Source organism: Pistacia vera, unplaced genomic scaffold (assembly GCF_008641045.1).
Source record: "Pistacia vera cultivar Batoury unplaced genomic scaffold, PisVer_v2 Contig734, whole genome shotgun sequence".
Taxonomy (NCBI): Eukaryota; Viridiplantae; Streptophyta; class Magnoliopsida; order Sapindales; family Anacardiaceae; genus Pistacia; species Pistacia vera.
In genome coordinates, this window is record NW_022196595.1 from 230947 (window position 1) to 242078 (window position 11132).

General features: G+C 36.5%; 1 protein-coding gene across 1 annotated transcript; it reads right to left on the minus strand.

Moving 5' to 3' along the window:
• Positions 1-225: 225 nt before the first annotated feature.
• Positions 226-3746, minus strand: LOC116115240 (cysteine-rich receptor-like protein kinase 19). The gene is made up of 7 exons (XM_031401397.1): positions 2534-3746; positions 2216-2377; positions 1906-2084; positions 1537-1747; positions 1209-1446; positions 959-1109; positions 226-866 (listed from the first exon to the last, which is right to left on the minus strand). Exons 1-7 carry the CDS (start codon positions 3624-3626, stop codon positions 552-554), a joined length of 2349 nt encoding a protein of 782 aa, XP_031257257.1. The 5' UTR covers positions 3627-3746; the 3' UTR covers positions 226-551.
• Between the last annotated feature and the right edge of the window lie 7386 nt (positions 3747-11132).

Below are 11132 nucleotides of genomic sequence, written 5' to 3' on the forward strand. Positions count from 1 at the left end.
AACATGAAGAAAAAAAATATTTTAATTTAACCCTTTTATTTGATTTACAATTTAGCAAATACCTAAGGATGTAAGATGACAGCTTAACGTAACTAAGCTAGCCATATTATACATGATTGGAGTTTCTGCAAAGAAAGGACTTAAAAAAAGCATCAACATAATTTCAATCTCTTATTTTAGTGATTTTTAATTATTTACCGATCATAGAGATCATCAGTACTATTATTAACCCAATTGAAAAAAAATTGCATACAATTTAATTGAACATTTGTGAAGTCAATATTGTCTTCAAGCGAACAGAATCACCGCGTTTGGTATTGCAAAAGCCTATAATCATCTAACTACAACTTCTGAAACAGTTGCATCATTAAATGTCCATCTACTTTGTTCATCTTAATCAGCTTCTTTTGAGAAAGCAGGCTTCTGAAATAATTTTTGGTTGGAAATTAATTGATGAACTGAGTATTACAAAACTACACCTATGAAACATGTCTAGCTTGCAAGAATTCCAGGTATACACATTTTCAATTTCTTAAGGTGCATTCTGCAATTCATCTAGCTGCCAAATTTGTAATTGTGACATCATTAATTGATGAAGTGCTCCCTGAATGACCTTCCAACTGCACTACGGATTTGTTTCTTCCACTGCGTTTCGAGAAAGCAGGCTTCTTTGGAATCATCATGTCTATAGTTTCAGTTTTGAGCATAGTGAAAATTTCCAACATAGACGGTCTATCACTCGGGTTTTCTTGGACACATAAGAGAGCTATATGCAAGCATCTCACTAATTTACATGACGAAGATGTATCATCTAGTGATTCATCCATAAATTCCATGGCTTTACCATTAATCCATAGCTCATATGCCTGAAAATTATAAAATAATTTATTTTAGTGCTAAAACCTGAATACTTTTCATCCATAGATCTTAAAACCAGCTTCTAACCAAATTAACTTACATAGTCCAGAAGGGTCAAACTTTCACTTGGACCATATAAATGGGAAATCCTTTTGCCACTTATGATCTGTAGAAGTAGAACTCCAAAACTATAAACATCGGATTTAGTTGAGTATATACCTCTTCTAACATATTCAGGAGGAACATAACCACTGTGTCGGATTATTACAAAACAATGACAAAGTTATTAGTTATATAAAACAAGCAAAATCTTGAGACAATAATATAGCATTAAGAGTAGTGATACTTACAGTGTTCCGACAATACGGTCTGTGTTTACTTCAAGATCATCTTTTGTAAATATTCTAGCCATACCAAAATCTGATATTTTTGCCTTCATATCTCTATCTAGTAAGACATTACTAACTTTTATATCTCGATGAATAATAGTCAATCTTGAGTATTCTTGAAGATACACAAGCCCTTGAGTAATCCCTTCAATTATTTGAATACGTTTTTCCCAATCCAAAATATATAGTCTAACAGGATCTGTATATATAAATGTAATAATGAACCATCAGTCTTTAAAGCAAAAAAATAGCTAAAACAAAAGCATAAAATTGCAAATAAAATTCTGACCAAAAAGGTAATAGTCTAAGCTTTTGTTGGGCATGTATTCGTAGACAAGTATCTTTTCTTCTTTATCAATGCAAAACCCCAAAACTCGAACAAGATTTACATGTTGTAGCCTTGCTGTAAGCGTAACCTCATTCTTGAATTCCTCATATCCTTGAGAGGAGGTTTGTGCAAGTTTCTTCACAGCTATTTCCTGTCCACTTGGTAGTACACCCTAGCAATATACAAACTATAACTCTACCATTTTCTATTCCTTAAAAAGTTAAATTAAAACCAGGCCCTGCGAAAATTACATTAAATTAAAGAATAAAGAGTTAAGCACATGAAAAGTGTTGTTCTTAACATTATAAAAATCCTAATAAGGTAGTGTACCTTGTAAACAGGGCCATATCCACCCTGTCCAAGCTTTTGTTTAATTGAAAATCCGTTGGTAGCTGCCTCAATATCAGCCAAAGTATATTCTACAAGATCAGGAATATTGCTATTAAAATCTACACCTCCTACTCCTGTAATTACTTTATCTTTGGGTTGTTTAGTGGAGTCCACCGTCCCTGTTAACCAAAAAATAAAAACGAAGAAATAAATTTGTTAACTTCCTTATTCATTGTGATAAGACAATTTAATCATCAAAAAGTTTTAAATGAAACATTAACTCATACAAATTGTGAAAATTAAAACTTACATTTTAATATGAGCTTTTTCCTCCAGCAGAAACACACTACAAATATTCCTAGTAGAAGAATAACAGCTGCTGCAGTAGACAAAAGGATTACTGACAAACTTCTCTTATGTTGCCCCTGTTTACTATCCTCTTGAACCGAAGAATCATTAATACGCACCGCAGCTGGAAAATGCTCAAAATGTTATAATTAACTACATTGCAATATATGTTATAATTCTTTAGCCAGGATATTTTGATATTAATTTTATCATGAGCATGCTTAATCAACTAGAGGAAATAATCAATTCGTGCTGAGAGCGAAGCATTAATTCTACTTACCTGCAGCTCGAGAAAGTACCCAATTATCATCATAGGAAACCTCCCATACAGAGTAGCCAAGTAGCTTCTTCTTTTGGGCATAAGCAACCTTACCCCTAACAGCTTCAACATCATCAAACCCAATCCAAGTTGTTCCCTTTGTCCAGTAATTAACCACATTAGTTGAGTTGTACAAAACATGAACATCCGGACCATTTCGCTTTGCGTAATTCTTGATTTCTTTGTATGTAAGAAATCCAGTTCCATCAACAGCTGGTCCCTTTGCTGGCGCACCAATACCATTGTTTATAGGGTTCTCAAGCGTCCACGCGAAGCCATAGAAAGGCAAACTCAAAACCAATTTATTAGCTGATAATCCTCCAGTGATCCAATCCCTTATGCCATAATCCGTATTAAGATAACTACTTGGGTCATACAAAGCTGCATGAGCGCTCGTAAGGTTGGTCGAAAGAGGTTGGGTGTAATTACTAGAAACAACATGGACCCAATTCAAATTCTGTTGTATCATCTGTACAGGGTAACCTTGTAAAGATACCAATGTTGAATATCTAACTTTTGCTGTCAAGATCAGTTGCGAGTATTTCGAGTTTCTTGCCTCTAAATCAACGGCAGCCCTCCACTCTTTAAACAGAACTCCCATATTGAACATATCACCGCTTGTGGCTGGATATTGCCAAGCGAAATCTAGGCCTTGAAAACTGTAAAGTCTCGCTATTTTTATCGAGGAATCGATGAAGGATTTTCTGAGAGAAGGATTGCTTACCATGGAAGAAAAGGTAGAATTATTTCCGTTTTCACCCCCAATAGATAGCAATGTGGTGACCGATGAGTTGTTTTGTTTGACAGTATGTGTGAAGGTGGAGAAATGTTCTTGGTCAGCTGGCGATAAAGAGAGTTGGTAGGAGGTGGAATTCACAGCAGCAAAAGCACAAATTATGTGAGTGAAGAGAGTAAAATTTATGTCCGAGATCGGGAACTCATTTGATGGACGGTAATAACCAACCCTGATCCAATTGGTTTGCGCTACTGAAGGGCGCAATGGTGTAGAGAAGAAAATATAGAAAATAACAATGTTGATAATCTTGGCCACCATTTGAAAGAACTTTTTATCTTTTAGCCTTGTTACTTGTATATGTTTATCAAGTGTGGCGAAGAAGGCTCTGTTAAATTTGTTGCGGCCATGATTGAAGGTGGAAACTTCAACATTAGCAAATGCTACATCACAAAATGGAAAGCAAAAGTCTTTATGGTGACCAAATCATTTAAGATTAGTAATGAAAATTTCTAAACGGAGACATTAAAAATTTCTGCCCGCACAAAAAGACTTTGACTTGGTTGCTGAGGCGGACCAACATTATGGCTTGTTGGCCCGGCCATGGTGACGACCGAGGAAAATTTTGAAATTTTACTTATAAATTAAATATATCTTTAATAATTTTTTGCCCCCTTATCTTTCTAACTTTCCTTCAACCCCATTAAATGAAATTTTCTGATTCCGCCAACTTATGTGTATTTCTTTTGTTTCAGATTTTCCATGAAGGTGGAGAAGTGTTCTTAAAAAACTGGTGATGAATAGATCATCATTTTTTCCGATAAGGCTAACAAGAAAAAATAGGAGTCCTTGATCTTTAACTATAAAGACTCTTCGTCGTATTACTCAATTATTAATTGAATCATAGATTAATTTATTATCACCAATTTCAGATCCATACATGAGTTGTTTATCATGTAAGTAAAAGTATAGGGATTGTCCTAAAGATTAGTCGAAATGCACATAAGTTGGCATAAACACCTTAGTTAAAAAAGTATAGGGACACTACAAATTACTATCATCTTCAATACCCAACTTGCCTTGGGAATTAAGTAGACCAATCGATTTGGACCATCCATAATGCCTTGACTACGAAATAAAAACTTGTGAACCTAATAAAGTCAAGTGTCACTACAAATTACTATCATTTTCAATACCCAACTTGCCTTGGGATAGTGCCTTGATTCACATATCACTTGGCAAATGGGAGTTGCAAGGGGACTCTCCCCTTTAAATAGACTAGTAGATTGTACATTTAAAGTATCTAAAAAAAAGTGTAAGAAAGACATTAAAAATTTAAAAAAAAAACGTATAATGGGCTATCATTAAGTGTGTAATTAGGCTTTTTAGGATAGTGTAAGGAATTTGCAATTTTTCTCTTGCAAAATTGTAAGCTTTTGCTTAGTGGATAGTAGAGATAGGCTAAATTGATTCAGCCGAACTACTTTAAAATTCATGTGTTTTGGTTTTCTTTATTTTTAGCAGTGTGGTGACCGATGAGTTCTTTTGTTTGACAGTATGTGTCAAGGTGGAGAAATGTTAAGAGAATTGGTAGGAGGTGGAATTCACAGCAGCATAAGCACAAATAATGTGAGTGAAGAGAGTAAAACTTATGTCCGAGATGGGGAACTCATTTGATGGACGGTAATAACTTGGGGTGTTCAAAAGAACCTGTTGGAATCGGAACCTGTGGGTACCCAGGGTTTGGTTCCGGTTCCTACCTAGAACCGACCGTCAACGGGTAGGTTTCGATTCCAAATTTTTGGAACCGGAACTAGGAACCAGGAACCGAAACTAATATAAAATAAAATTAAAGATTAGTGGGTTTAATAAAAACTTTTGTAGAAAAAGTAATGTAAATATATTTATATTTATATTTTATAATATTTAAAGTAAGTTGGTTTGACTTTTGAGAATTTACCTTTACAAAGTAATGGAGTTTGTAATTTTGAATTTATAATTTGTAATTTTATTTTTGTTAACAAGTGCCAAGTGGGGGGGAGGGGGGGTATTTGTAAGTTTTTAAGGGTTTTCTTGCCATTTTAAAAATTTTTGGGGGGTTATAAATTTTACAGGGTACCCAGAACCGGAACTGGAACTGTTATTATAGGTTCTGGTTTTGGGTACCTAGGAATCGGAACTGTCGGTTCTGGTTTTGGTTCCAAATTTTAAGGAACCGTCGGTTCTGGTTCAAAAAGTGTAAGGCACCCAGAACCAAAGACCACTAGTAATAACCAACCCTGATCCAATTAGTTTGCGCTATTGAAGGAGGTAATCTTGGCCACCATTTGAAAAGAGCTTTTATCTGTTAGGTCTTCTATGTTACATGTATATGCTTACCAAGTGTGGCGAAGACAGCTCTGTTAAATTTGTTGCCGACGTGATTGATGGTGGAAACTTCAACCCTCCGCAAATGAATCCAATCAAGTCAAAAAGAGGATGGAAACTTCGCTGCTGGAAACTGATTGCAGAAATTCTATTTGGTCCTAAGCAATATATTGTATATAAAGAAATATTTTTTCTTAATAGTAATACTAGTCTTATAAAGCTTGAATACAAAGTCTATTATACAAAGTATAATGTGTCTGATTAGGAGAGGTGAAAATGTAAAATTAAAATAAACTTATTAAAGATAAACAATTTACTAAAAACTTTCTGTCCTCCACAAAAAGACTTTGACTTGGTTGCTGAGGCAGGCGGACCAACATTAGGGCTTGTTGGGCCACGGTGACCACCGAGGAAAATTTTAAAATTTTACTTATTAATAAATTAAATATATCGATTTTACCACATAAATTTTTTGGCCCCCTTATTTCTCTAACTTTCCTTCAACCCTAATAAATCCAATTTTCTGATTCCACCAACTTATGGGTATTTCTTTTGTTTCAGAGTTTCTGTGAAGGTGGGGAAGTGTTCTTCAAAAACTGGTGATGAAGAGATCATTATTGTTTTTCAATAAGGCTAAAAAAAAAAACAGGAGAATTTAATTTTTAATATGAATACTCAATTTATTATCACCAATTTCAGGTCCACACATGAGTTGCTTACCATAGAAGTAAAAGTAAAAATTATTAGCATCCAACTTGCCTTGGAAAGTAGACTAAACGACTTGGACCATCCACCAAAACGTCTTGACTACGAAATAAAAACTTATGAACCTAATAATGTTGTAGACCAAATTCACTATAAAGACTCTAACTTCAAGACAACGCTCTTAGAGTCTTCATAGAGAGTTTGGTCAAAAAACATATTATAGAGACACTTGCTTTATTAGGCTCATAAGTCAAATGTATCAGCAACAATAACCAAGTCAAAGTCTTTCAGTGGTTATAGTAATCTCCACAATCGTGGACTTAGAAATTTACATAATTAGCTCTTTAAAATACTATTTGAAAATACCATATTCAAAATTTTACTACTAAAACACGAATTTTTTTTTTCTTATTTCAATAAGTAATTCCAAGTGTAAGGTAAAAAATAAAATAATAATAGTAAAGAAACAGAAGTAAAAACTAAATTATGATTACAGATAGATCCGTTAAAAATCTTTAATGAGATTTTATTTTAAATAATGATAATAGTTTGATAAAATAAAATAGATAAATTAGTGTATGATATGAAAAAAGAAAATTTGTGAGGTAAGATATACATTATTTTTAAGCTTGAAATAAAATAAAATACTAAGGGAATCAATTTTTTAAAGGCGGCACCATGTAATTAATTAAGAAAATAACAGGTTTCTTTGTGAGTTTTCAATTTTATACTTTAACTTATGTAATATGTAACTCATATGTGGACCTCAAATATGATGATAAGAAATCTATAATTCAATAAATAATAGAATAATATGATTGTAGACGTAAAAATCTACCTGTACAGAAAGAGGGACTGATCCCGTGAGGTTGAGGCCACTAGCGATCCGCTGCACCTACACCGTAAGGAAACAAAAGTGAAGCGACAAAAAACACCGGGGTGGTGTTTACCGTAGGCACTCCGACGCTCAAGTCAGCAAGGCTGAATGAGGCTAATTTAGTAAAGGCTAGGGAGAAGAAAGGTTACCGAAAGTCTAGTCTGGGACTGTGACTACAGCTGTAATGTGAAGTTCTCAAGAGTAGGAACTTCAGGGTCTGAGGGTGTACTATCGATCTCCTTTGTGAGAGGGCTGGCGTCTGTTTAAATAGTGACTGCATGATCTCCAAATCCTGGTAGGACTGGGAGTCCTTGTGATGGTAGTCTTCTCCAAAGGTGTAGTCTTTGGTTCCCTTATCTCAGTAGGAAAGGGAATTCGAATGTGCCCAGGTACGGACCTTGGAGGAGTTGGGATAGTAATTGACTTCTTTGGCAGAGTTCAAGTAGGAATATACTTCGTAGGTGACTGTGGGCTCCGAGTTGATCGTAAGCCCAATAGGTGTTGAAGGATCAAGAGGTTTGGGTCTAAACGATGCGGAGCTGAGGAAGCCTACTGAATGGGCCTCATCTATAGAACTCTGATTTGGGCCTCGTCAGAGTTGGGCCCGAGCTTCCAGCCTGGATGAAGGTGTCTTCGTCTTTGGGCCTATTTAGGCCAAGGACATTTTTTGGCCCTAACAGTTTGTCCCCTACTCTCTAAGTTAAGCATTCGGAGGTGTATCTGGTTGGCCTCCTCAGTCGACCGATTGAACGTTGCCGTGTCAGTTGTTAGTGAGGCCTATTGTTGTCGATTTTCGCAAGTGTACGAAATCATGCAAGTAATACAGTGTAAAAAATACGGATATCGAACCCAAGGGAATTACTATTATGAATTACCAATTAAACTATCCTATTACTATTTGATCAATCAGATTTTCAGAATGATTCAATGGAAAATAAAACAACTTAGACACAAAACAAAAACCGACTTTTATTAACACTTTAGTAGGAAATCAATATGACTAAACCTAGGGCATAGATTTCACACCAATTTAATCCTATGCATTGACAATTATCGTTAACCCAATTAAGCTTATTCTAAAGACCAAACTCCCTAATATTTCGCTAACTTTCTCTCAAACAATTAACAAATTAACTCCTAATTACTAACCCGAATTATCTCTAATCAGATTTAAGCAATTGGAGATCATTAAGTTCTATGGAATTTACTAGAGCCTCACAGATCGCGGTAACCTATCTCTAGCGTTCGCTCAATCTATGGTTTTATTACCTTAGACTAATTAGGTTTCATCTCTCGATCTCAACCTAACCCATAAAATCATTCAACTCTAGGGCCATTTAGAATTGAAAGCTTTAAGCACAATAATAAAACTTAAAACAAAACTTAATAAAAATTAGCAACAATTAATTCAATGCATATTCATAAAATTAGGCTACATCTTAGCCCTAGAAAATAAAATTAGTTCATACTTTCAGTAATAAAAGTCATTGTATTCATAAACATGAGTATAAGAAAGAGTAGAAAAACTTCTCTAATTGATGACTCAAAATTGCAGGAATTTCCAATCTCCAAAGAGCCGAACTTCTCCCCCTTTCTTTCAACCAAAAGAATCCTCAAAATAATGTTAAGAGACCTCCTTTTATATCCCACAAAGGTTAGGGCTTTATTTCCTTCAATTCTATTAGGGATAGGACTCTTAACCTTAGCTTTCTACCTAAAAAAGGAGAGGCGTTTTTAAAGTTTTGTGACTGTGGAAAAAGTGTGACGTGGCACAGTAGCTGATGGCCTCCTTCCCGCATCATTCCGCTGTCCTTTAGAGATGGTGATATTTGAACCCGATAACGATGAAATTTGGAAAAGTAGTAAACATATGAAATGTAGAACTTTGAATCAGATTTTCAACGGTTTAGGAATCGTCTTAATACAAGTTCTACAGCTCAAGATATTCTCAAAATACCAAGGCATGCGCAAGCTGGAACATAATCTAGAGTTTTCTCTTTACTTCAACTTCCATAACTTCTTCAATTCAACTCAGATTCTTATCTGTTTGTTTTCACTAGTCACTCATTCCATTGCCAACATGATTCTTCATCCGAGCATAACATTTAAGCATTAGTAACCTGAAAAACACTCAAAAACACCTGTGATCCCGTAAAAGGCAATTATGAAAATATTAAGCAACTTTACCAAATTAAGCCTAATTTTCGACAATTAATCCCCAAAAACCACTAACTAAATGTGTGTTTTCAAGCTCTTATCACCTACGGTATGCCAGACTGGGTGAATAGAGGCAGCACATGGTCATGAAGGTACTTGGTGCCTTTAACCGAGTGAGAGTTTAAAATCGACCCATGGGGTGCCGTCCCTCGGTGTATGGAGCTGAGCGAGCAGGTTTATGAGGAAACTGTGGTGAAGGTATAATCGCACAGTGTGTCAGACCAAGTACATAACTGAATAGGTATCTTGTAAAGCTGTACTTGGTCGGTGTGTCTGAGCGAGTATGCGAATGAACGAGTTCTCGTGAGGGAATATTCGCTTGGTGTGTCTGATCGAGCGCGTGGATGAATGTTACCTTGGGAAGGTGTATTCGCTCAGTGTGTCTGGCGGAGTGGATTCCATTCAGCCCAGCGTGGGGTGGATTGATCGAGCCCGAGCAAAGTGACATAAGCACGCTTACATCCCATGCATTCTTGGATCGACCATCCAGGATGGTCGAGTAAGTTGGTAGCATTCATCTTTGTTGGTGCTTGTCTCGACAAAAGTCAGGTTGTCGGTTTTCGGATGGCTGACCGGTTAGGATGACCTCATAGATGGATAAAATGACAAAATTCGTTGGCTTTGTCGCATGCAATTTGGTGGTTGGATTTGCAAAATCAGTCAGGTAGGATACACGACCCATCGCAGCATTTGTACGAGATTATGATTTCCTAGGTTTCACAGATCTCCTCCACGTGTACGATGGTGATTTGGTCTTTGTTTGGGGCAGAAAAACGAAGAATCACTCTGTCCCATAACCAATTGGGGGCCGCCACGTGTCTCCCTCTGTCAAGCTTCTTCTATAAAAGCGAGGGAGCAGACTGTTCACCTTTATTTTGTGTATTTTCTCCAGTTTTCTTTAATTTTCTCCTTTTCTCTTTTGTTTCCTTCCTTCAGTAACGGTGATCCTCTTTTGTAGATTCCAGCTTCATTCACGATAAACACTATACTTTTGTACCGTTTGTTTGCTGCTTTGTTTTTCCTCTTTTTCTTTTGTGTACGTTAAGTTCCGGTAGATTTAGAGTTGGATTCAATCGTATTTCTCTTTTTGAAAGATTTTGAAAAGTTTCGAGAAGAGGTTTTACTCTAAAAAAGCTTAAAACTCTGGTTGAACGGAGCTTGAAATTCTGGTTGAATCGAAAAAGGTCTTGCCGGTTCACTGTGGTTTGGGGCGAGCGTCGATCAGGCAGTGGTTGGTTTTAAGAAAACAGATCGATCAGCCGTTCAGGGCAAGCAGTGAGCTATTAGTACAAGGTTTTAAAGAGAATAGGTCGGTCAGTCGAGGTGAGCGGTGATAGGTTTGAATGGCATGGGTCGGTTGGAGTGAGCGGTGGTCAGTTGGTGATAATTTTTAAGAGAATAGATCGGTCAGCTTGCCAGGGCAAGCGGTGGGCTTGAATAGAGTTGGTCGGTCGGTGGTGAGGGGCGAGTGGTGATAAGCAGTTAAGTTTGAAGGAGGTGGGTCAGTCGGTCGTGAAGGACAAGTGGTGAGCAAGCAGATAGGTTTGAAAGAAGTAGGTCAGTCGATCAGGTAGAGTGAATAGGTTTAGGGATGTCTGAGTCGCAGTCAAGTGGTTCGAGTGGGGCTGAGGCAGATGTTGGGAATGAGTGCGAGGGTGTCC

Coding starts and splice junctions, on each gene's coding strand:
- LOC116115240 (XM_031401397.1), bottom strand. CDS start 3,626: ATGGTGGCCAAGATTATCAACATTGTTATTTTCTATATTTTCTTCTCT. Junction 2,085..2,215: donor GAAAAAGCTCATATTAAAAT/GTAAGTTTTAAT, acceptor TTTGGTTAACAG/GGACGGTGGACTCCACTAAA. Junction 1,447..1,536: donor CTTAGACTATTACCTTTTTG/GTCAGAATTTTA, acceptor TTATATATACAG/ATCCTGTTAGACTATATATT.